This window comes from Pocillopora damicornis, chromosome 8, assembly GCF_964200805.1.
Source record: "Pocillopora damicornis chromosome 8, jaPocDami1.2, whole genome shotgun sequence".
Lineage (NCBI taxonomy): Eukaryota > Metazoa > Cnidaria > Anthozoa > Scleractinia > Pocilloporidae > Pocillopora > Pocillopora damicornis.
The window spans coordinates 10,998,797-11,024,744 of NC_142677.1; the positions used below are offsets into that span (position 1 = coordinate 10,998,797).

At 37.5% G+C, this 25,948-nt stretch overlaps 2 protein-coding genes and 1 long non-coding RNA gene across 7 annotated transcripts; all 3 read right to left on the reverse strand.

Annotated features, from left to right (window-relative positions):
• Positions 1-2,910: 2,910 nt before the first annotated feature.
• LOC113668412 (cationic amino acid transporter 4-like) lies at positions 2,911-12,199 on the reverse strand. Of its 4 annotated transcripts, none has more exons than XM_027184305.2 (4): positions 11,833-12,199; positions 5,940-7,079; positions 5,086-5,446; positions 2,911-4,270 (listed from the first exon to the last, which is right to left on the reverse strand). In XM_027184305.2, the coding sequence occupies exons 2-4, from the start codon at positions 7,077-7,079 to the stop codon at positions 3,993-3,995; spliced, it is 1,779 nt and encodes a 592-aa protein (XP_027040106.2). In that variant the 5' UTR covers positions 11,833-12,199; the 3' UTR covers positions 2,911-3,992. The 4 variants fall into 4 exon arrangements, with proteins under 4 accessions (XP_027040106.2, XP_027040103.2, XP_027040104.2 ...); XM_027184302.2 differs by having other exon boundaries at positions 4,870-5,446; positions 11,833-12,197; XM_027184303.2 differs by lacking the exon at positions 11,833-12,199 and adding an exon at positions 10,096-10,251 and having other exon boundaries at positions 4,870-5,446.
• A 2,473-nt stretch (positions 12,200-14,672) lies between these two features.
• On the reverse strand, positions 14,673-20,802 carry LOC113668413 (cationic amino acid transporter 4-like). Its single transcript, XM_027184306.2, has 5 exons — positions 20,662-20,802; positions 19,572-19,614; positions 18,007-19,139; positions 16,665-17,223; positions 14,673-15,976 (listed from the first exon to the last, which is right to left on the reverse strand). The coding sequence occupies exons 2-5, from the start codon at positions 19,609-19,611 to the stop codon at positions 15,810-15,812; spliced, it is 1,899 nt and encodes a 632-aa protein (XP_027040107.2). The 5' UTR covers positions 19,612-19,614; positions 20,662-20,802; the 3' UTR covers positions 14,673-15,809.
• Positions 20,803-23,278: 2,476 nt separating this feature from the next.
• LOC149041350 (uncharacterized) lies at positions 23,279-24,772 on the reverse strand. Of its 2 annotated transcripts, XR_016179452.1 has the most exons (4): positions 24,735-24,772; positions 24,399-24,500; positions 23,621-23,761; positions 23,279-23,478 (listed from the first exon to the last, which is right to left on the reverse strand). It is a non-coding gene; the product is annotated as an uncharacterized LOC149041350 (long non-coding RNA). The 2 variants fall into 2 exon arrangements; XR_016179451.1 differs by lacking the exon at positions 24,735-24,772 and having other exon boundaries at positions 24,399-24,638.
• Between the last annotated feature and the right edge of the window lie 1,176 nt (positions 24,773-25,948).

Below are 25,948 nucleotides of genomic sequence, written 5' to 3' on the forward strand. Positions count from 1 at the left end.
ATTGACAATGAACTGATTCTCGCAACATACAGTATGTTTCTTATTTCGGTTCTTTCTTTCAATCTCTCGAGAGGAAAATTTTTAAATTCTGCATCAATAAATTAGAACTGCAAGGAACTTCTAGTTAGATTCTGCTGATACAGCAATTCAGAAACAACCTGCAATTGCACTGTGATCGTACTTGAATTTCAAATTTTCTAGCACGAACAGTTCTGTAGAAGTCTCTCCCTCTCAATGCCAGTTACGTAAATGCAATGAGGTATGAATTTTTTCTGCATCAGTAAATTAGAACTACATGGAACTCCTTAAACTTCAAATTTTCTAATACGAACAGTTCTGTAGAAGCCTCTCCCTCTTAATGCCAGTTACGTAAATGCAATGAAGTATGGGTTTAAACGAAAATCTTACCGAAAATTGCTTCGAATTGGCGGCTGGTTCGAGTTTTCTGAAATCGATTCTATTATTATGTTTAGTTCGTGACTTCGCTGGCTTGTTAAAATACTTGCAGAGCAACGTTGAAAGATCAACATATCATAGATTTCTCGTTGTCAAAAAATGATCATTGTGAAAAAACAAAAGCAGAATCATTAGAACCATATATTCTTAGATATTTAGAAGCTTCCGGATCTAAGAGTCTTCAATTTTTCATTCTCAAATTGTACAATTAGGAGTTCTTCCACAGTACATGTTTTCCAAAGGAAACATGTTTCGATTGAGGTTAAAGCTCGAAACTCTAGTTAGACTAAAAATGCCTCACAATAAAATCATACGTAGTAATCGTTCAATGACGCTTTAGAAAAGCTCAATCTTTGGATACGAAAGTGAGGCTACGAAAGTTATCCGTAGGGGATCGGAAGTGGATGATACAGGACTTTTTCTGCTGATCATTGTCTGGTTGTCAACTTATAATTCCTATTACGAATGCCACAGCTCTACAGGTTTTTTTGGCGACTGGAAAAGCTGGTGGTAAAATTTGACCGCTAGGCACTAAATTATTTTTACTTATTAGGCTGTTTTCTCCATACGACTGTAGCATGCTTAAACCAGGAAAAACGCTCTTCTACGAAAGATTAGCGTATTCATTTCTTTCCATGTTGGAAAAATAATAAAAAAATAAATCTCGAGAAAAGAGGTATCATATTCGGTAATCCAAGGCTAGGATCTCCTTCCCAAATTACGACTTAAAGCTCTAGTAGAGTAAAAAAGAATGTTCCCTTAATTAATCCATTTAAACTGTTTTCAACTTCCTATATTTCCTAAGGCTTTTAAGTGGGAAAAACCTGTAGAATCCCCAAAGAAATTCCTTTTAGATATGGCGGGAAAAATCGTTCAGATCATAAATAATAATAATAATAATAATAATGATGATGATGATGATGATGGCAAAATAAAACAAAGTAAAATCTACGTCTAAAAACCTGTTCAAATGTGATGGTTGACTTTTCCATCTTTTTTTTCTTTCGGTGGATTACCATCTATTTGACTCATCATCTTTTCAATTAAAAAGCTTTTCACTGAAGAACAAGACATGCTGACCCATGCCAAATCGTGTCAGAACGTTAGCTTTAGAACTTCTGAGGTTCTTCAGTATTTCAAAGAATATGATCCCTCGCAACAACAACGCCAACGGCGGTTGATTTCACAACCGTAAAGAGCTCTATTTCCTTGTCATGGGCCTCTTCATGGTCCATCCATTCTTAAGTATTCTAAGTATTGTTGCAAGTTATCATTTATCACACGAGGAACCTATAAAAACAAAAGTAAAGTGCTGCAGTAGTTATGGCCTTTTGATTTAACCAGTTTACCACGAATTTCTGAAAAACACTAACTAGGACTAAATTCAGTAATGAACATTTGAAGAGCGAAGTTAAAAAAAAAAGGATTAAGCACCGCTTTATAAATGTAAATACCGATTTCTTATAGATCAACTAGTTAAAAAGGAAACAATTTAAAATTGGTTTATTTGACTTTTCAATTCATACGTAAGCTACCGGCGCGTGAAACACCAAAACAGTACACACGCAAAAGTTACCTCACGGAATAATGAACTTTGGCGAAGCTGCGCTCGAATTTCATTCAAAAGTTGGGTTTTGTAGTCATATAAAACGGATTTGCCAAACTTTTAAATGCAAAGAAAGCATAGGGAACACTCGACATGCTCTCTAAATATTTCATGCTGGGTTAGTTGATGAAATCTGTGAAGGCCGAGGAGTTATAATGATTGCTCGTTGGACTTCGGTGAGTCGTTGTTTGAATCAAAATTTACCCTTCAATTGTGTTCTGTGAGGGCTGAAATGTGGCCAGTTTTGGTAATTTTGGGTGAGGATTTTTGGCGGTGGTATAGACCATCACAATGATAAGAAAAATAGGTAACAGGAGTGATTTTTACTAAATCGGCTTGTTATAAATTAAGGAGTTCCTTAATGGTGGTTCAGTCGGACTCAGTGCTGAGGTAAGCGCTTCTTTCTTGCAAAATGCTACCGTTTCTCCCCTCGGCCCTATAAATTTTTTTTGAAAATTTGTTTAATCTTTCTTTAACACACCAAACACTGAAAATTTCTGTGCGAAATTTGTCTCATGAAGTAAAACATGCTTCAAAATGAATCATTCACTCATGGTGAAGAGTTTTAAAAGGTTAACTGCGTTCGGGATGTTTCTAAGAAAGGTGACTCACAACCGTAAAATCTTGTAGGCTTACTTTGGTAACTATTTTTGTGGCCTTTTAGGAGAGCCTCATTTAAGGAATGCGAATTTATGTCAACGATTTTGTTCCTGGTCTAAGAATCATCATTATTCACTGTTCAACATTGGAATGATTTAAGTAGTTAAACTATTTGTGTGGTATATATCAAACCAATAATCAACAATTATTCGTCGAGGCGAAGTGATTATTCAACAATATTCAGAGCCTGAGGGTAATAATTGTTTTCGTATAATTGCTCAGGTGCTTTCACTTTCTGTTGAAAATTGAGTTATTGTTGAAACCACTCTGTTACAATATACACTTAATGTAGGGTCCCGAGGGAAACAAAACTAAATAGTTTCCCGAGGGACCATACCTTATCTGCTTTGTTACATATCTAGACTTTCCCTTAGACAATCGTTTTGTATTTGGCGCGCGAGCAACAACTGCGCAATTGTATCCTGGTCGGGATACATTTCAATCTGATCAGGGGCACGTGATCAACAATCAACCAATCACAGTGCTTGTTTTGTTGAGTGAAAGTCTAGATATAACAATTGTTTTTATAACATAGCGCTCGCGCAAGGCCTACCTATTTCCTAAGGAGCTACAATGGTAAAAATCCTTATGTACTGCACGGCCCTGTATCCACATGACGTGTGTAATTTCACATCGGTTGAAAGTTCTGTTGAGTTTTGCTGCGCGGTTTCAAAACTTTCAAGATTTTTTTCCCGCTCTGTCCCGATAGAGATAGACCTTTTGGAGATCAAAATGAACTAAAAAAATGCTAAATAACACTTGTTTCGAAAAGCAATGGGCATGTTAGTTTTGGAGTTGACGATACTTTATTCCCAAACGCGATGCGAATTATGGCTGAAAACTATATTAAGCCAAATTAAGCTGTTCCTGACTTCAACTGAAGCTTTGCGACTTTGGTTAATCTTCATTAAACGGTAAATACAATTTTGAAGTGGTGATACTTTGCGCGAAAGCCTGTGGGGATACTTTTTCGCGGACATAATCTGTTCCAAGAGTCTTGGAACAGATTCGTGATTTGATTGGTGCCAGATAAATACCATAATGAAGCGATCTGATTGATGCGAGCAACGTATACCGCTCGATACGTTAGCACAGAGTTTTTTTTTTAAAAATAACTAAAGAAGTTACGATTATGTAGACAACGCTACACAGAGTACCGTAAAGAAAATCGTAATCTATATTTCAGAAAGCTTATGGAAGGCCAGAAGTAACAATGAGGAGAAAACGAGTTGCATCTGAGATTGCTAACTTTCTACTGAAGTCATGGTCATCACGGTCGTTGAGGCTTTGTGATCTTTCGTCCGACTTCTGGAATCTCTAACGTTTCATCATCTATCTCCTTGACGACTGGTTGAGGCTTTGTTACCTTTGGTCCGACCTCTGGAATCTCTAATTTTTTATCATCTATCTCCTTGATGACTGGTTGAGGCCTTGTTATCTCTCGTCCGACATCTGGAATCTCTAATGTTAAATCATCTATCTCCTTGACGACTGGTTGCAGTGCTTCTGTGCTATGCCGATATCCATAAAATAAGTAGATGACAAAACCTGTATGAAAAACAATAAGAAGTTTATGGAGGTAAGATTAGGCTAAGGAAACCTCCACAGGGAAAATTGGGAAGAGTTTAAGGTACGTTTGCTATCACTAAGCAATCGTTGAACCATGTTCCTACCAATAACGCAGCTCCATTTCTGCATATACCAACACACACAACCCAAAAATCCTCTATTCGCTCTGACGAAGGGCTAACGCTCGAAATGTCAGCTCTGAAACTTTTTTTGCAGTGGCCAAATTACGGTAAAAACTCATTTGATAAAACTAAATTGCCCTGTTATACTCTCCCACCGACACAGCACTACAGTTTCTTTAGAAACTCACTCCCTTTATTCATTTGACTGACTGACTGAGAAACCGACCATCCCACTGACTGACGGACTGATTGGAGGACTGATCGACTGATATACTCTCTGACTGATTGATTCACTGTCTGACTGAGGGAAGGACTGACTGACCGACTGAAGGACTGAGTGAACGACTGAAGGACTGAGTGAACGACTGACTGAGTGAAATACTGACTGACTAACTGACTGACTGATGTAAATCTTCTGACCGACTGACTCTCTTGAGAGACTGCGTGGACACGCACCTAATATCATCCAAACGCCAAAGCGAACATAGGTCATCCATTGAAGATTTGCCATCAACAGAGCATTGATGAAAATGGTTAATGCTGAAATATAAGGAACACCAGGAACCATAAACGGAAACGTCGCACAGTTCCTTGGTTGAAGCTGGATAACAAAAAGGTGAAAGACAATTGCTCCTGAAAACAGAGTGACGAGAAATATAGCCCACCATTCACCTTTTATGAACACGTCTTGATAAAAATTGCTTAAAATCAAAGCCAATGCTGCCAAAAAAATCACAAGGAAAAATACAGCTAGTTCTGCACGAAATGTTGTTGCTTCAGTGACTTCAGCCCCGGGAGCTGCTGGAAGACTGGACGTATCTTCCTCATCTGGTACTCGCTGATATGCAATGCTTGATGGATCACTTTCTTTCCCTTTAGCCTTGGAGAACATTTTATGAAGCCACTGAGTTATGTTTGTATTTCCTTCATCATTTTCAGGAACACTTTGTACTCCAGACTGAAAGCGACTGACAAGAACAGAGATGCTAACTTTTGTGTAAGCCACCAAGGTTCCAATAGAAAGGAGTTGCACCTGATAATGCAAATTGACATATGCTGATTATCAAAATCATTACAGTCAAATTGAAAAATGAACTTTGAAGAGGAAACATTTTAAGCAGAGAGCGGATTTATTTATACCAATCAAAGAGGGTCCGGAGGTATAGGCAGTCTTTGGTGACTCAAAATTGCCTCTGTCTCCAATATTAAGATTTGATTTCCGAAAAAAAAGGTCTTTAAATTGCCTCCAGGGCTTCAGTCTTACGGACATCGCCATTTTTTTTTTCAGAGACCCGGTAGGAAATGTAAAGAAAAACTAACAGTTCTCTTGTTCCGCCACATGCAATCTCATTTATAGATCTTTCGTAACTGCCATGTTTTCGCTGCATTATGGGCCGTGCCTGTACTTTACCAGCGGTCCTTCATCAACGTAAATTGACCTTTGATTTAAAGTTAATTTCATCCTGCTACGCCATTTTTTTTTTACTTTTTAAGACAAGAAATTAGAAAACGGGGTTTTATCTCACCATTTGATTTACGTCAAACAGGAGTGCTATCAAGGCGGTGATGATACCAGAAATTAGTGTAGCTCTGTAGGGTACCTGGGTTTTGCTATGCACTTTGGAAAACCATCTGAACAACAGCCCGTCAACAGACATGGAGTAAAAAATTCTTGAAGTGGAATAAACTGCACAGAGTAATGCACTGACAGTAGCAGAGATACCTCCGCACACTACAATGTACATAGCACCAGGAAAGGTCTTACGCCCGAAGGCCTCTGCCAATGGTGCGTACTCATCTAAGTCATAATAAGGTACCATGAGAGTGAGTACTGAAGCTACACTTATATAGGCCAACGTACTGAGTAGGATGGTGATAAAGAATGACTTGGGGAGATTTTTCTCAGGGTCTACCGCTTCTTCAGCGGCCTCTGCGACAATGTCGAATCCGGAGAAGGCGAAGAAAGCCCCCGCTGCACCTTCCAGTACACCTGAGACGCCGTAAGGGATGAAATTGTCTTTCCAGTGTTTTAAGTTTACGAAGAAGAATCCGAAAACAATTATAAAGAGAATAAATCCTAAGTTTATGACTGTCACTAAATTGTGAAAATTTGTGGAGGTGCGAGCTCCCAAACACAAAATAACCATTACTGCGACTACTAAGGCAGCTGCCAGCAGATCTGGAAAGGGCTCTTCCCCGGGAATGCTCCAGTAATTTGAAAAATGATTTGATAAGAAGAGGAACACCTGTCCGTTAGAAGCATAATCTATGAATCTGCTGCAAGTTCGTGCAAGACTGGCTCCCGCGATTAAAAACTCCAGAGCAACATTCCAGCCAACAATGAACGCAGATATTTCACCGAGGGTGGCATAAGTGTACTGATATGAAGATCCAGCATCAGGAAATCGGCTACCATATTCAGCGAATGAAAGGGCGCACAAAAACGCAGCGCTGGAGGCCAGGAGGAGAGAGAGAATGACTGAAGGACCAGCGACAGACCGAGCAAGCTCACCAATGATCACATATAGGCCAGTGCCGACTGTTGTTCCAACACCTAAGGAGATGAGGTCTATGGCTGTCAAGCATCTTCTCAGGGGAATTTCTGGGAGCCATGCTTCACGCGGCTTCTTGCGAATAAGGTTGTCGAGTAACTTTTTACAGATCATCTATGGAAGAAAATAAAGTCAGTTAGAAATCCTGTTGCAAATTTTTAAAGAAGATTAAATCCTTAAATCACAGAGTCTACAGGTATTGTATTATAAAAATTCTCTGACACCTACCTAGAAGGTTATTTTTATCTTTTTACGACCACAATTGTGCATGATATAATGTAAGAGTGATGTCAATTCAACGGATATAAAGGTTATATCAATTTTGCTGTTGCTGTTTTAATGACGCTGAGGTAGCACTCAGAATTGTCTCAGGACTTTAATGCTAATCACAATAGCAATTGCTGAGTCACTTTTTGCATAATAATAGAATATATGAAAAAAGAAGAGAAGCCCTGTGTAGCGTACGTACGATCTGTTGCTGGAAAAGAAAAAGCAGAATCTGAACCAGACGAAAACAGGATGTTTTGGTTTACTTATTCAGCTGTATTAATTGATAATGTTAAACGATAAAAATAGAAATATATATAATCTAAAAACAATGTAAGAGTTTCCTATATTGGTGTTGGAAAATGAATGAAAATAATATATTTGCTTAAGCCATTCAGTAAACATTATAATAAGCCATTTGATCATCTCTTATTCCTTCTGGCGGTCTTATCTTACAGGTAGAGTTTGGTAACTTTTTCCTTATTATGATCGTGAATTTGACATGGAGACAGATTTTTTTGCGTAAACTGCGATTTGCGGCTAGATATCGGTATATTTCCACTATGTTGCTAAAAGATGATTAATTACTAAGAAAATGACTCTACCTCATAAAAATTGATCCCGTACAGGAATTTCCTGGAAGTAACCCTCCTTTATACCTTTACCTCTTTAATATTCTCGTTTTTAGGCTAAATCCATGTCAAATTCCCGATCAGGAAAATAGTTCTTAAAATTTTAATTTAGCACGTTCGACACCCCTCAGGAGTTTTTCATAGAGGTGACTTAAGGTGGAAACGTAGTACTTTTCATCTTCCGCACTGAATTTATAATCGGGTAATTTATACGAATAACACGTAGCTCTTTTAAAGGCAGTACCTTGGGTACGCCCTCCCTCTTCCGAATTTTCTGTTTATTCTGCTGTTATGTAACAGTCTTCGAGGACTATTTTCTCTAAAGATATCTTTTCAAGTAGGATTTTATTTCTGTTGGTAAGTTTATTATAATTTAATATTTTTATTAAAAAAAATTTTAATATAATGTTTTTGTTTGGCCCGAACTTAACCGTAAGACTAAGAAATTTAAGGTAGAAAGTCATTTTGTAAAGCGTAAACATCACGAAGGTATCTACTAAGTATGCGAACTCAGCTCTGCGTAGCTTAGCGTGATTCGCTAGTTAAGTGTAAAAGCACGACGAAGGTTAGAGATTGACAGCTCAGTAAGCGTCACCTTAATTAGCGGTGACCCACACTTTCCTTGAGAGATTTTTGAGCTAATTCTCGTTCTATTAACTTGTTGTAAGAGAGAATAAAGAAAGAGACAACAGGACAACGAGTGTTAGAATTTTACTTCTAACAATAACGATGGCCGCAGCACATTTCATATTATTAAATAGCCTCAAGCAGCTGTAATGTACCGAATTTTCTAGGCTCATTTTGGTGTGTCCACTGTAAGCGTCGAGCCATTCTTAAATGATCGGAAACACTCTAAGTGACGAGGATCATTTGAATATTTGAAGGCGAAATCGAGCTCGTGTTTTGCATAAAGTCTGCACTCTAGCCAAGTGAACCAAAATATATAAGTGCTCACCCCGATTTTATCAATAACATACAACTACGCATTATCAAGTATTCTAAAATTACAGAATTTAAGAAAATTCGATGCAACAATAGTACATACAGAAGGCAAATCCAATTTTGCGAGCTGGTCATCAATCATGCATGGTTGCTTTCCATTTCGTGATGTATTTAGTTAACAGAATTAACATCCTCACAAACCTTAAAATTGACTTTAAGCTTTCCTTCGTTCGCGATAAAACAGGGAGACTGAATTGTTGTAAAGTGAGGTGCGGTATTGTACCCGGTTATCATGTTAGAATGTAATGATAATAGTAATATTTAATGAGGGAACCCAGCTCGCCAATGCTCGCCTCATGTCAGTGAAAATTTCGAAAGAGTACATGATCGGGTAGTAATTTAAAAAAGCTTAGGAACACCAAACAAGAACTTGAAATCTCATCTATTGTATGTCTTTTGTTGTTATCCATAGCCTTTACCTGAAATCTAAACCGGATCTCCTTCAATTCGCCTAAACCCACATTTTTGAGCTACTGGGGTGAGTTAGGACTGAATGAACTAGTATGTTTGCTTTCTGAGGCGATCTACATGTAGATATTTGTCATTGTGAGGGGTGGGATTTTGCTCTGGGGTTCAGTATTTACATCTGAGAGGTTTGGTTTCGTCTAATTTTCACAGAGACGTATCTTCATCACTGGTAAGAGTTACCCCTGAGACTGTTGAGTCCACTGGTTCCCATAACGAAGTGCTCTCAAGATTAAAACTGCCTACGTCAAAGCTTCGGCTTTGACTTTTGAACGAGCTTCAGGAGGTAGCCCAATGTTTTCAGCCAAGGCTGAAACGGGGATGTAAAATACTTCTGAACGTGGCCAAGGAAAGCCTTGAGCTTTCAGACTCACCAGGCCTCACATACTAAATCTACATGAAGTTCCCCCCCTTTGTCTCGGAACGTGCAGTGTCATCTTAAAGAATGCGTTCATCATGGGAATCGATCGGCATGACCGCGTGACTATGTTAACTGTGAATATTAATGGTTTGAAATGCATTTAATTGTTTTAAAAGTGTGTGCTAAGTTGTGACCGTATAACTGGGATATTTATCGACTTTACAGAACATTCTGTTGAGTTTCATCCCCATATACTGTAATGCACATGTTGTTCAATCAAATACATGGTGTGTACTATAACAGAAATGCTATGTGTCATCGCTTACCAATCAATAGAGCGAAACACGGGCACAACTTTCCTAACGACATCTGTTCCCTGCTATATGATGTTGCATTCACTCACCTCGAATTTTTGGGTTAAAGTATGATCACACGATCAACCTTCAGATTCATATTTAAGACTTTGTCCAAGAAAACCCATTTTATGAGCTCAAACATATATAACTTGGTTTACATGCTATGAACAATTGGCGCCGATTCACTTAGGGGGTGTAACTACAAGGTGAATTACAATTGTCACGAATCAACTGAAGCTGAAAGCCTTTAATTTGTCTGTTTGTCCTATTGTTCGAGTGAAGAACACCGTCTTATTTATATTGCTGAGAAACACGTTTCGAGCAATTTCAGATTTTTCATTGTGGGAGAATTTCCATGGCAATATTTGCAATTGGTTAGTAGTTACGCGATGATCTGTTCTCTTAACTTCAGTTAATTTTATCTCCTTATAAAAAACGAAATAGCAGTCTTGCCGCTTCCTTTGCCATTTCTGAATGACTGGGAGTCCTCCTCTAAATCAGTCATTCATAAGCTTGGTTCCGTTTCAGTGAAAAGAAAATTTCGTCGTATTTTATTCCTTTTCTGATTTCAAAATTTTGTAGTGGATACAATGATGATCATTCTGAACCTTGGCTAGGTACCGTTAATAGATCTCTCTACTTTTATCATTGATTCGAAGGTTGGGTTGTAAAAAAAAATGTGGTTGAGAACTCACACTCTAATTCTGATCCTTTAGCAAGGTTCATTAAACGTTTCTCCCTTTATTTAAGGCCAGTCATCTTAGTTAAATCAAGATTCTGGAAAAGGGACCATCTTCTTTATTCAAAGACTTAACCAAAATTATCATTTCTTTTCTAGAACACTGTTTATTGTTATCATTTTTGCAGTTTTATCTTATCTCTGATGAGCAGTTTTCCACCCCCAACCCCATGGAAGTTGCTGCACGCCACTAAAAAATACCAGTTATTACCAAGTAAATAGCCAAACTTAGTCATTTCCAGAACAATAATTCTTATCCAAAAATCAAATATTAAGACCAGTTGCTACGAAAAATGGAGAAATAAAGGAGGCTGCTAGCAATGATTTCAGTTCTATTCTCGCGATAAATTGCATCTACATTTCCTTTCATGGTTCGCATAGTTTTTCGCTTTGCATAGTTTGATCTACATAAATGATCTAGGCTCAGTGTTGCAGAGCACAAAGTTGTTTTAAAAGAAGTTATTAATTTAATGGCTGGCGACTATGCCATTTGATCAATGTGTATTAAGTTTAAAACCTAGCAACGTTTGAAAATTTTCGAGTGTGTTCTTTTTAGGCATCAGGATAAATTTTTGGCGGCTTCATGTCACGACATCTTTATTATTCCTTTCAATCAGTCGATGAAAAATTAGAAAATAAACCTTGGCATTGAATTTACAACAGAACTTAGTTTGAATTATTCACTTTAATTTTGATAGAGACAGCGGAGATATGAATAGTGATTGATCAGCTGCTCCTGAGGTTTCTCCGTTCTTGAATTTTATATGCCGGCCTTTTATAAGCTTGTTTCAATTCAAAACCATTTCTTCCTAAAGGAGACGGAATGATTCGGATGCTTTCTAATTCTACCTAAATCAGACTAACAATGTCCTTTTATGAATTCAGAAAATCAGTTCCAAGAACTCAAAGTGAGAGCGATGTTCTTTGCGGTTAGTTATTAAAATTTTGAGCGGAACGTGACAATATCGTTGTAATTTTATTGATGGTAACGCTGAAGTTTGTCGAGTCCTAAGCAGAGCATAGATAGTGAAGTATTGAAACTTACCTCATTGTAAAGATTGTTCCCAACTAGCCGAAATTTCTCATTTTTTTGCAGGTTAACTTCAAGATCCCGTGCAGAAGACGAGAGGTCAGTCAGTTGTCACTTATTTCCATAAAGAGAATTCAATTTTTTTGGGCGCGCGAAATAATTATCCTCAATTCATGGACGAGAATTAACTCAGCATGAATACTTATCTCGTTAGAGCACTTTCTATTCACAGAAAACTAAATGTCTAGCTTAATGATATCAAGAAAATTTATCGGAAGACTTTTCTCAAACCCAACTGAAGCTGGCTAAACACAAATGGAAGATAAAGAACGTTAACAGCTTTGTACACAAATCAGTTAGTTGTGCCAGCTCATCCACGAAAGCATGGCTACCGAGAAGGCCTCGGGCATAGTGGCGTGGTGTATTTATTTGTTTGACAACATCTTATTGTTTTTTAAATCAATGAAAATAAATTAAAATACCGTCCCGCTGAATTCAGCCTGTGACATGCAAACGCATTCGTGACACCAAGTTTAGCCAAACGTCAAAAAATCTTGTACTTAATAAAAAAATGGTGTCTTAACTAGGTGCTTTTTGAAAGACTCTTCGACTGATTTTCTATGAAAAGTGTAGAGCAAGAGATGTCTGATATTAACATAACATGTCTCGAACAACATTCTCATGCAAATATCACTATAGCAACAGTGCTGAAGAGTAAGAATCTCTCTGCTGGGCAGTTTGACTTCTTTCAGTGGAAAGCGAAGGAAACAGGACATTTAATTTTCGCAAGAGATTATGTAACGTTTTTATTGTCTTGATTTTCGTTAAAAATTTTTTTGTGAACTTCATTCCAAAAGGTCTTTTTGACGATTGCATACCCGTAATTTTCGAGCTTGAAGGAAACGCAATATTTCCTTTTGATTTCCTTTATTAAAAGAGTCGCAAAGGCAAATGAATTTGCCATTCTTTACGACATAACGATCTCTGACAGCTCTCTGAGACTCCTGAATGTGTGTTCAGATTTTGCACTATTTGACTCCTTGCCGAACCTCGCTATTTGGAGCCAGCCTTGAATTTAAAGGGTTCACATGATAAGATTTCTCTGACTTCCATGACATCTTTTTGTTCTTTCCACTCCATCCACGAGTTAAACATACACTATATTTGAAAAATAACTCGACGAATTCGAGCTTTATACTAGCTTTTCTAATGATCGACACATCCCTTTTGAAATTATTACTGTGAAAAATTACAAACTATTAAGCTTATAAAAGTCGTTCTGCCTTGGCCTATCAAAGACAGAAATTGTTTTACACGTTATTTGTGTAATGTTCAAGCGATCAATTGCCATCAATTGAGTGCCGGAAAAAAAAACCTTTTGCGAAGAACGCAATCTTCTCGTGTGTACAAGAAGCGCGTATTTGTCTGCTTGTGAACATGGCGATTAACACACTAAATACAAAATTAATTTGAGTCGATTTAATATGCTTCTATGTTAAAAGAAAGGCCAGGAGGAAGGAAATACAAAATGATTTAAGTGTTAAGCCAAGCTATAACAATCTATCGGTTATACACTGAGAAAATCGGAAAAGACAACTAATAATTCTTCGTTGGAAGCTAGTTTGGCATGCGAAAACAATTTTTAAAAATAAGCCTAATAATGCTTGCAGAACATTATTTCAAAAATAAAATCAATCATTATGTAGTTTTATCAAGCTTCCAAACTGAATTAGCCTGAAAGTAAGCTAAAAGTGATCAAAACAAAAGATTAAGTATTCAAGTTCTCGTCGCGACGTGAAGTCCCACTTTCTCGCGTTCTCGACTTCGGGACAACGGCAAGCCACAACGTGTTGTACATGCGCAGTGAGGAGTGCAAGGAAATTTCACGTTTCTGGTTGCCGTCGTGAGGCCGGCGACGTCCGTTACTTAACTCCTGTACAGGCCTGAATTTTTTTTTTAAAACTTTATTTTCAGTATTGTTCAAGTGGTGTTCATTACTGCAAATATCTTTCTCGTATTCATCTGCACTGAATGGCAGTTATTATCACTCATGGAATAACTGAGGAACTAATAGTAATCGCTGAAATGAATTTTTTTGTGTATTTTTTTTTTAACATTCTACCAACACAAATTAGTGCGAAGAGCTGGTACAACACATAATCTACTTACAGTACATAAATTACAATAATCAAAATTTACAGTACACGTCTCAGAACAAACTATTCCAATATAATATTACTACGACTGACTAGTTTCAAACTGAGAGACACCGCAATGAGCCTGGTCAGTACACATAAGCTAGTGAAAATTATGGAGACAAGAGACATACTGAGACAGTACAAGCAACATACGGTTTTCTTCAATGTGCATACGGTATTTGTTTTTCCCATTTTTTGTAGTGCTTATAAAGTTTATCATTTTTGGTTACAATTTTTTTCTCAGAATAGTACACTGCTTTAATATTTGCTACCAAAGAAATCCTAATGTTGGATTAATGTCATTTAATTTACGTCTATAAATTTAAAAAAAATTTACCCTAAGACAATCTTTACTATTACTGAGATAATTTTCCCCCAGCAAGGCATGGTATATCAAGAGATAACAATCGTACATGAAAGACTTAAAGAAAAAAAACTGAAAACTAACCAAAAAAGCGAAACTTGGAAAGAAATATGGAATTTTCATTTTCATTATAAGCTTTCAATGTACCTAGAAAAATGTTTTGGTCCGACAGCTCTAACTATTTATTTGCAACATCGTTTGAAGACATACTGCGTGTTTCTCAAGAGAAACAGAAAATAGATTTCGAACCAGATCCAAAATCAATGTAGCAGAAACAACAAGTAACCAACAAAAGCGAACTACTATTTATTTTCCACAATACACAGAAAAAATATTTTAGGGAACAAAATTAACTTAAATTAGCGCTCTAAGGCACTTGAAAGTGTACAGTCTTAATAGTCGAGTGGTTAAAGCAATCGAGAAAAATTTATAATATGCACGGGTAGTAAAATTCAAGACTGTAAAAAGAACAAAGAGGTTATGGAATTAAAGCAAATTATAACATTACCCAGGTTGCAGCGATTTTGCTTTATTTCGCTCTGTGATTGGTCTAAGAAACTCGCGCCACCACGTCAACCAATCAAATGCAAACTAAAACCAACTTCAACTTGGTCATTCGCGTTTTCCCTCGCTTCAAGTAAGTTTCCTGTTTTTGTTCTGCATTTTCACGAGAGAGAATCAAGTCTTCTCTTGCTCGCTTGGTTCTCATTGGTCAATGCTGGTCTTAACCTTTGTTATGATTGGTTGCTGTGATACTTTGGTTTTGGTTTTTCGACACTTGATTGAAAACTGTTTCAATTAATACGCGACAAATAAGAAATACTAAGAAATAAAATAATTTTAGTATATGTTGCCAGAGACAAAAATATGCTGGTCACGGTTAATCGAAGGGTGGATAATGCTATCCACTGAATAAATCTCTATCCAGTGAATAGCACAGTACGTTTTGTTAACACTTATCCACTGAATAGTGATTTATCCGTTGGAAAGCGTCATTCGCCCTTGGAATAACTGGGCCCTAAGCTTAGACAGCTTGCTATCACTTACTGATATATTACCGGTAATTTCAAAAATATTTTTTGTTTCTAGTTGAAATGGTCGTCAATATTAAGATCTAGGTATTTGACACATCGAAAATTATCCTTGGGTCTTGTCTAAAGAACCTCTTTTAGAAAAATTGAATGTTGGTAATTTCTCTGCAAAGAATAAAAGTTTAGATATTTGGCGACACTTATGTGGCTAATGTTAAGTCAATATTGACCTTAATTTAACTGAAGACAATGCAATGTAATGAAGCCATATCACGTTTAGAACGAAAGTGTCGTAAAACCATACTCGAAGTAATTACAACGGCCGATCAAAAGTTTGAGTTTAAGACCTCAAGTTGGAGTTACCCACTACATACGCCTCTTAAATTTCCCACAAATTCATCAGTTCCCACTTTGTTGCTTGTCACGTTTTCTTTTTGGTTGAATGTATTTGAAGCTTGCATCCACGTCAGGATTTTTGAACAAAATAAAATCAACCTCGGTTGATTTCTTCGGTTTGAGCGCCTCTTTGCTTCGTCTGTATCCATATAAAGAGTAGATAATCAGTCCTGTAACATGGAAAAAAATAGACGATCAAATGAAATTATTCACTTAGAAAAAATTGCTGAAGGGAATAGTACAAATTATAGCGGAAAAAAAACGTAACCATCTTACTTTCCAAGAATAGGAGTTTCATTAGATAATTGCAGAACAGACTTTCGTTTGGGCATTAAGTAGAGCATACAGAGCGTTGAGAGCGAGACAGCGAAACATCGGCATCGGTTCTACCATCCGTTCTGGGCTCATTCTCCTTGTTATTTTGTTGTCCCATTGGAGATCACAGATCATGGGATAGGACGCCAAGAATTGTTGTCTTAGAGATTTAGTAATGTCAATGCTTGTTTGTATCATTGATTTCCACAAAAAAAAAAGCACAGGAACGACCCAAAGATTGCAAATGTATTTGTAATTTTCAAATTGTTTCTTTGCTTTCGCATTATCAACCTATAGCTATATCATCATCATCATCATTATTGTAATCGCTCGTTGCGCCAGTAGGGGCTTAAGGCTGTCATATTTTCCGCCCAACTCCTTCCGTGTGTCGCGTGCTAGCTATACATGGGTTAAATTTTCTCGGTACTCGTTTCTTGTTGGGAAGATGACTATTAAAAATAAGAGAAACTCAAGAAGTCGGTAAAGCGATAAGTCACTATAAAAACGTTCGAAAAAGAAGTTATTAGATTGAGATTATATTACCTGGAATTAGCCACGCGCCAAATCGTACAAAAGACAAATAATCCAACCCGGAGATCAGAAGTATATTAACAAAAATGGTGATGATTGGTAGCCAGGGAGAACACGGCACCATGATAGGAAACTCTGCATGGTTCTTAGGCTGTCGTGTTAGGAATATAACAGCAGCAACTATAAAAACTCCACTCATGCCAGCAGCAAAGAATGCCCAGCTCTCCCCCTTTAGGATGCCATTTGACATAGTCATGAGGACAGCGGCGAGGCATGAAAGACTGAGAACCAATAAAAATACAGCAAAGGTGGCATTATCACGTGTCATCGTGTTAGGCTTTTTCCTAGTGTTACTTTTTTGGATGTCACTTTTCTCAAGTTCTGATTGATCGAAGAATGGAGGTGGATATCGTGATTCCAATGTGATTGACTTCAGCCACTCGTTTGTTCGTTCAAGCTTAGCTGCTTTCCCGTACACTTGACTTTCCACACCAGGCTGGTAACGTGCTATTAAGATCGAAATAGCAACCAAGGTGTAAGCCAAGAGGGTGCCAATTGAGAGAAGCTCAATCTGAAAAGAATGCAACACCTGATGGGATGTTCAGTGATATCAAATGTGCCACCCAGCTCGGAGACAGAAATTCTAGGTAATTCAGCTATATTATGATTGTTTGTGAAATAAAATAAAGACGTGATATTCAACAGAAAGGACCAGGGCTGTTTTTGAAGCCTGTGAGGTATTTCAATTATACCAGAATCATTTTGATACCACCACAAGTTTAAGCAGCTTGTCTTTATTTCGATTATTCTGTGTTGACAAGACACCTCTACAGCAACTCTTCAAGAGCCATGCAAGTGTGAGCTTACCGTGATTGCTATGTTGAAGCGAAATATTACTCGTGGGAAAAGAAACTGTATCACTGTTAATCAGACAACGAGCAACCCCTTTCTGGTACGAATCAGACATTTCATGAACATTTTTCTGATAGGCACATGACAAAAATGATACGACAGAAAAAAACATGGTGTTAGCACTATATTCAAGAGCTTGCCGGGATGATTACTGTACCGCGAGGACTCTCATAATCGCGGCCCCCTGATACACTCACACCGTATCTTACGATTGCTTACTTTAACCAGAGAAACTATGTCCAAAGATGTCATTTTGACGCAAATAGTTGTGTAGAGCCGGGTGTCAAAGAACTGTCTATCAAGGAAAAAACAAAGCTGTAGAGATTTGCTTGGAGGCAAAGATTTCTGTATGCAAGTACAAACTGCGTGGAATGAAAAATATGCAAACGAAAAATAATATCAACAACAACAACAATAATAAAGAAAGTTAGCCATAATATACCAAATGTTCTGTGGAGAACAAAGCTGCCAAGGATCCACTGAACACACCATGGACAATGGAAATTGTTGTTAAGGGACTGGATATTTCATCAATACAAGCAAAGCCAAACAGAAGGCCATCAAAAACCATAGTGCAGAAAACGCGAGGTGCCGCCAGCGAACACGAGATCAAACCATGTGATGTTGCTGAAATTGCTCCAATAGCAACGGCATAGTCAGCCCCTGGAATAACGCGAAAGATCTTAGCGAGGGGCGCGAAACCGCTCTTTTCATCGAAAGGTATTGCCAAAGTGAAGATAACAGTAGTTCCGCAATACATTATTGTTATTAAAGTAACTGTTAAGATTGCAACTAGGGGAACCGATGACCCTGGTCTTTTTATCTCTCGGCTTGCAGAAGATATGGCATCCAGGCTAATGAAGGTGAAGTAGCTCTTAGCAGCGGCTCTCAAAATGTCATGGGCACCATATGGCACAGCTTTATTGTGTGTCCAGTTATCTGGTTTTGCAAAAAAAAGACTGATGACAAGAAGTAGGATTAATATTGCAGAACTGAAAGCTAACATGGTGTGGTTGAAGAATATGGCCCATCGCATTCCCACAGCAATGATACAAGTCACGGCTATTGGTAGAACGAATGCAAGAAAATCTGGAAATGGAGCCAGAAAAGGATCATTCCAAGTTGCCACCTCGTCTTTAAAAAACTGGTAAGCCCTTCCTCCGAATATGTAATCAATATACTCGCTACATGTTCTTGTTAATACTGCTGTTACGATCACATATTCTAAAATCATTGTCCAGCCCACGATGAAAGCCCAAATCTCACCAAGAGCTGCATAACAATAAACGTAGGCTGAGCCACACTTTGGAATCCTTGAGCTGAACTCGGCGTAACATATCCCGGATAATAAAAAGGATAAAGAAGTCACAATGACGGATAAAATGACAGCAGGCGCTGCAATATCTCTTACAAGCTTTGGAATTATGATGTATACACCAATACCAATTGCTGTACCCACTCCCAAGAGTGTCAAATCCATAGTTGATAAAATTCTTCTGAAAGAACCCTCTGACAAACGTGAAAGGTCGGGTTTGGTTCTTGTTATTTTTGTCAACAAACTCGGGTATTTTGAGCCTAAAAATGAAAAGACTTGTTGTCAACTATATGATACGTGGTTGGATCTGTTTAAGATTCCCCACGAATTAACTATTATTGAACAAGGTTACTCTTATACTACGATGCAATATTTGGCTATCGTCTCCTCATATTTGCACAAGCAGGGGTGCGAATATGTCACTATCACGTTTACGCTGTAAATGAAACTTTCAAAAGTAATAGTTTCGCCTCAAACAACTTCCTTGGAAAATTATTGTCGTTAGAGAGGTTTTTTGTCATGCACAGACCTAAAAAAGCCTAGAAGGGGAGCTTTAGTTGCGTGATTTATACTACCCTTCACCAAACAAATTTCCTTAGAAGTTTTTGTTGAAAGGGAGATTCTGTTTTACATGCTGAGCTGCAGCTACAATGCACCATGATTAGGAAGATTCTAAGGCGCATTTCTCTTACCGCTTTGTCCTTCGTCGTATCCTTCGAGATTCTCTGACATTTTCTGCAAAACAGAATGTATAATTCATTAGCTTAACATCGCTTGATGTCGGTGTAATCAGTATTTGACTTTCAAATTTTTTTAGAGATATATCCTTCCTTTCTCAAGCTATCTTTATCAAAGTCTATTTTTATCACTTGGTTCCACGTAGACATATAAGAGATTGAAGAAAGATTCTAGACTATCAGGAATATCAGGCAACCAGAGTGGATGTTGTAAGATTCTCTTCCTTGACGTTATTAGAATACTCGCTTGTTAACTCAGATTTTCTCCTTTCGCCCAACGCACGAGACGACGCCGTTTAAGACATCTTTCTTTATTTCTCTCATCTATTTCCATAAAAACGAGATTAGTTGTAACTTGACACAATAAGGTAAATAAAAAGTAAAATGAGGTGCTCGAGTTCATTGTTGGTGACATAGATAGATCGAAAAATCGAAGGCATGGTCGATATTTTAGTCTTTATGTATATAACACAATCAACCTCTTGGAATATTCATGTTTTCTTGTTGTAAGGACAGTAAAAGTACGAGAGTATTCCGATAGGAAAGATTTTGTGCTTTATTATGGGAAATAATTTATGCTTTACCCTCAAACGTGTTTCAAACATTTGTATTTCTCGCTTGTGGCCATGTAAATTTTTGTTTAAATGGTTATAAAATTGCCTTGTTCTTTTTCAAGAAGCAAATAAAATCCTAATTCCAATCCATTCCGCAGAGAGCTAGAAGCTAGGGTTTAGAAGGGCTAGGGCTAGAAGCTAGGAGCTAGAGCTAGGGTTTTGTTTCATACATTTCCATGAATTTAATCAAACGATAACTTGGAGTATCTCTTGATGAAACACTGACCTACCACTTTCTATACCAACGAACCAGTTTCTCTGCCAAATTATTCTGAATAACTTTTCGAGGATTAATATCTTTAAAGAGTTTGTTAAAAGCCAAAGTTTATCAAGGAACTGTTAAAAATTAAACCTACCTTTTTCATATCGATATTTGAAATACAAGGCCTCACTACAACATGATAACAAAGAAGTCATGCCAGTTTACTTACACTGAAGGTTTCCGGTTGGTCCGTCGACTTGTTTTGCCGTAGTAAAATCAAATAATAAGAACTGTGTACTGAGTACTGTGCTTATTGATAGTTTGATTTAAGTTACTTTCCTTTTTCTTTATTGTAGTAACGTACCCGTCAGTCAGCACCAGCTCCTGGGTGATGGTTCAACGTCAAAAGAACTTTTCTTAAATTAGCATTTATTTGATGCCAAGGCAACCAGTTTTAGGAATATTAATTAACGCCCAAATTAAAAGGTACGATACCATTTATTCAACAGGAACACGTATATGTTCTAAAGACACATCTCACAACGGCAGTTAACAGAATGATAAACAAAGAAGTTATGTAGGGGCCCGCACCACGAAAATGATTTTAATAGAAGATCTTTCGCTCCTGAAATTGTCCTTAAAGATGCCAAAAACAAGTGCAATTATGACATTGCTTTTTAGTCATAATCAATCCATTTTAAAAGTTACACAGAGCTGGAACCCAAAGTAGTTCCCCTGTAAAAATAGCGGTCGAATTTCAAAACTCATCGAAACAAAAAATTAGCCCTATGGCAATACTATAAAAGGTCAAAACATGCAATACTTGCCAGAATTTTCACACCAATACAACTTCCCTTCAGTTGAAAAATAGCCCCTGAAATTATTCATGTCTTATCGTAAACGTTTATGTGATTGCATTATGGTCTGATCAACCATGCAAATGTCGATAATTTTCTTCATCAAATTTAACTCAAAACTTTAATACCTCTCTCAGTTGATGCTTGCGCTATAATATAGCTCAGTTTTGTTGTACAGCCCCCTTGATTCAAAAGTTTGTTTGAAATGAAATCTTATCCTCTATCTCAACCCAATATACTATAATAAATATCTTGCTAACCTCGTCTTTTTCGGTCGACACTGTAAGTTACGGAACCTAGTTTTCTTCCACTCGGATTCAAACTCGGTTAGTAAGAAATAATTAAGTAATTTTTCTACTGAAGCGTATGTGGCTAAAAATTTTACGTTTTGATATTTCCAAATACAGGGTGGCTATTTGAGTGTCGATTTAAGTTTTCTTAGCATTTTGATATGTTTTGTTCTTCTAGCCCCCGTCTTAGATATCTTTCGAACAGCAGCTATTGTGGAGGATATCATTTACATCTTTTAACTTGGGTCCCCCAGGCGGCTATGAGCTGGTTCTTCACGTACAAATGAAACTGCTCTTGAAGAACATGGGGGTTGGGAAAGGGTGCAAGCGTTAATCGAGGCCCAGGCTTTTGATCGGGATCCCGACGACTTATTGCCGTCGAGCTAACAAGTAACTAGAATTATGAGCAGCTTTACTGCGACATACTGCTGCTTTAATTTGGTAATTTTTTACATGAAAATGTTCAAAGGAAATGGAAGAATTCTCATGGAAGACCCCACGACAGATTGTTGCGGCTGGACAAATTGAAGGGGAAAAAATATGCCATCTTTACCCTCTATTTCCGAATAATCGCCGGTTAGTGGTTGATTCGAAAAGGCCAGGTTCACCAGTGAAGTAAACACTGGGGGCGGTTAATCGAAAAAGAAGAAGTAATAAAACTTAAATTAATGATTTCACAATTCAAAATATGTAGGGCGAGTTGTTTCTTCGATTTTGCTCTCAGTTATGGTCTTTCACGACTGTTGCTGTTAATTTCGATCTTCAGTTAAGTTGGGCTATTACAAAGTGGGAATCAATGCATGATCATGCAAATATTTCTATGTTAGATATATCACTTTCACCAAAGAAGGCTTCTTCCATTTCGGTTTCTGAGTAATCAACACTTCTGTTTGCTCTGTGGTGTATAGTAATTCCCTACGCTATTAATATGAACTTATTTGTAGGGGCAAAAGATGAAGCTCTTCTCTCAAACATAACTACCGTTGAAAATAAAAAAAAAAAAGAAAAGAGAAAAAAATAAGCGAAACAGTCCTCGCTTTCAGTTGATTGATAATGTGTTTTGACTGGGAGACTTCGTAATTTTTGCAATGCTCAAAGCGGAGCGTTAAGTGTCGTGTACCTTACTGACTAAACCGAAGCTCATTAGAAATATCACTATTGAACACTAAGGTACAACGTGTTCGCCAGACGTTCAATTGAATGTTTTGTTCCATTTCATAATTGCCTAATTTTCAGAAGTCGTTACCACCTCAGTTATAATAGAGTGTGAATGCAAACGAAAACTCGGTTAATGAAAAAAATCGAGGGTACACAGAGAAACTGCCCCACGTAAAGAAAGAGACTGAAAGGGAAATCCAAAGACCAGTAGCAGTGACAATCATATGCTGCCGACAACGGCAATGTTTAAGGTGATTCACAGAAATGGTTAACCCTTTAACTCCTAAGAGGGACAAGCATGTAATTTCTCCCAACAGTATCACCCCTGAATTACACATTAAGGTCATGAGAATAAAGAAGATGATCACCAAATATAGAAGCTCTTGATTGTTAAATGAATTCTCCTTGTCAGCACCTTAGAAATTGTATCGAGAACTGTATGGAGAATGTGCAAACTGATTTTAGGGTGTAAGGAGTAACTGTTAATTATCGTTTTTCTGTATGAGGGCTGTCAGACTTATACCTGATTGAGATAAACTCATTTAACAAATCAGACACATTTTTATTCTGTTTTACACAAATTGATTACATGAAGGTGTCGACTTCTCAGCGTCTAAATGCGAAGATCGAACTAAGCCTTCTTTAAGCTGTGTCTCAGGTTGCTCTAATTATCAAGAGGCTGTCCTTTCGCTCTCAAGCCTGCTTGTGTAAAACAGCAATACCATCTTCCATTCACAATCCCTGGTTAAAAAATATTTTAACTGATCAGTAAAAGCGAAGCAAAGAAGTCGTTGAACAAATCTTAACGATCCTATAACTAATCAACTTATATGAAGGATAACTTGAAGCTGAATAAAATAAGGATAAGATCTGAATAACAAACCTAATGTGCGTTTTTCTCTGGAGAAGCGACCATTATTATAGGTTTTCTCTATGTGAGCTCTTTGGTCTCTTGCCTTCCAGTCGTTCCACCAAGCAATTATTGCCTCGTTTTCATAATAATAATCAGAGATACTGTCCAAGGCTAAGAATATTAAAAATAAATGCGTAGATAAGAAACTTGAAAAGGTAATAAAATATTGACGTTATCTTTTCAGAATACCGCAATCATTCGTTTAAAGCAATTTAAGATATATAACTCTGTGGAGTAGTACTTTTTTCAAAGCTAACTATTTCGAACTCTCCTGTATCTCGAACTTGAAGCCTTGTTCCAAAGCTTTCTCAGCGATTTTGTTCTGATTTGACCTGGTAACTAACTCAAACAACAAGAGTCTTTCTCACAAGGTTACCCCTTTAACTCGAAGTAGCATCAAGCGAGAGCAAATAAAACAAATGTTTATTACGAGTCTCCATCCCCATAATGGCATGGAATGCTCTGTTGCCTTAGCAAAATTGCACCTGCCTCGAATGGCACCTATTTATACTCGCCGCAACCACCAGAAATCTTTGCGATTTGACATTGTTGTTGCGGTATTTCTACTCAGTATCCGAAATGAACCTGTCAATCCAGTATCTAAATGAGTATTCGGTATTTATATGGGAATGAAATCCCGGACAGCAACTGCGTTACTCGAGCAACTATCAACATTTTGTTAAGCTTCCATATAAAAAGACACTCCGAGGAATCTAATTTGCAATCTTCCACTATACTGAGCACCAACCTTTCGTTCCAGTTTCTATTGCCTGGTTTAGAACTGCGAGTCCTGCTTGAGCACCTGCCATAATGACTGTTCTCTATTTCCCAATACTTCTTACAAATAAGTCTATTGAAAAGATTGTCCGGTGTAATAAATTTCTGAATCAATACCTGCAACCCGCTAAATTAGTACAAAAGGTATGTGTTTTTACACCAGAAATACGGCGAAGGGTTGTGTTGGGTGAAGGATGAAAGTATAGTCAAGAGCAGCCTAATGCCTGTGTCTGCCATTTATAAGACGAGCAAGTTAGGAGTAGTACTCGAAAATAAAAATTATTACAAAGTAAAAAATGGGCCTAACCTTTTACAGCGTCTTGAGTGACCTCCGAATGATTTAGCGAAGTAAGCCGTTCGTGGCTTATAAACTTTCAATTAGGAACTAGATGTCAACATGCCAATCAAATCAAAGATGCTAATAAATGATCGCCAAAAATGAAGAATGGGTGGGCCCACGCCTGTTCGATGTTTAAGGTGATCTTTGAAAACAGGAAATTGTATACTAAAATAGGAACGGGAAAAAAGAAATACAATACTAAGATTCCACTTAAAACTAAATCAATCAAAACAAGATACTCTGTGCCAGCTCTACTGTGCTACGTGACTTTTGTTATTTATGAGTAGTTTTATATTTAGTGAAGAGTTGTTCTCATAGAAATGATTGTGAAGATCACCCAAACACTTTGGTATTTCCATCGGTTTTAGATGTTTAGTCAAAGTACAAAGAACAATTGCTGGGCAAGTCTTCGGTGAAAACAAATCTAATGAATTTGCTTGTTAGGCCTGGCCACTGCAAAACAATGGCATATTCCTCTAATTGATAATATTGATTTGGCTTTGTATGTCGTACTGATTGACAGAACTCAATAACATCCTTCTAGAAACATTTATTTCCTCATTGGAGCGGATGAACTGAAATGTGAATCATTTCTTAAAATAGTTGAAAATTATGCAATTAAGGGCCGGCTTGTACTTGCTTTATGGTGCAGTTTGATGAGCAGGCAGGTATTCCGGCTGAATAATCCCCTTGCAAAAGTTCAAGACGTTCTTCACGATTGCAACACGGATAAAATCTTTGGAGGGCTTGGTATGTTAGCTACAGCAAAATCTTGTATGTTTCAGCCGCATGCATGGTCACATGTTATTATTGAGTGCTGTCTGCAGTCAGTGAAACGACAATCGTTCTCTCAGGTACACAAGATTTTAAGACAGAATGAAAAGAAAAGAGCGCAAGACTCGCACGCCGGTGGTCTCTGGTTTAAGTCCTGAGCCACGCCTGTACAGAGTGCAGAGCAACAAGGGCTGGCAATTTTCTTCTGGATTCCTTCAAACTGCAAACTTGAGCCAAAAATGAGTAAAGGGTCATACGATTTTAGCGGTTACATCTCGAACTCACTACCTGATATAACAACTACTTGTTTACTATAGTCCCAGCGCGAAACTATTTCAAGAAAATCTAAATGGAGTGAGGTGCAGGTGTACTTGGCCATAAGAAGCCAATTTTTTTTAATTTTTGTA

What these genes read in the sequence shown, in the direction of transcription:
- LOC113668413 (XM_027184306.2), bottom strand. Translation starts at nt 19,611, where the DNA reads ATGTCAGAGAATCTCGAAGGATACGACGAAGGACAAAGCG. An exon ending in TGTTCTCCACAGAACATTTG is followed by an intron (nt 17,224 to 18,006) that starts GTATATTATGGC and finishes CATTCTTTTCAG; the next exon opens with ATTGAGCTTCTCTCAATTGG. An exon ending in TGGCGCGTGGCTAATTCCAG is followed by an intron (nt 15,977 to 16,664) that starts GTAATATAATCT and finishes TCCATGTTACAG; the next exon opens with GACTGATTATCTACTCTTTA.
- LOC113668412 (XM_027184302.2), bottom strand. Translation starts at nt 7,079, where the DNA reads ATGATCTGTAAAAAGTTACTCGACAACCTTATTCGCAAGAAGCCGCGT. An exon ending in TGTTTGACGTAAATCAAATG is followed by an intron (nt 5,447 to 5,939) that starts GTGAGATAAAAC and finishes TTGCATTATCAG; the next exon opens with GTGCAACTCCTTTCTATTGG. An exon ending in TGGCGTTTGGATGATATTAG is followed by an intron (nt 4,271 to 4,869) that starts GTGCGTGTCCAC and finishes TTTTTCATACAG; the next exon opens with GTTTTGTCATCTACTTATTT.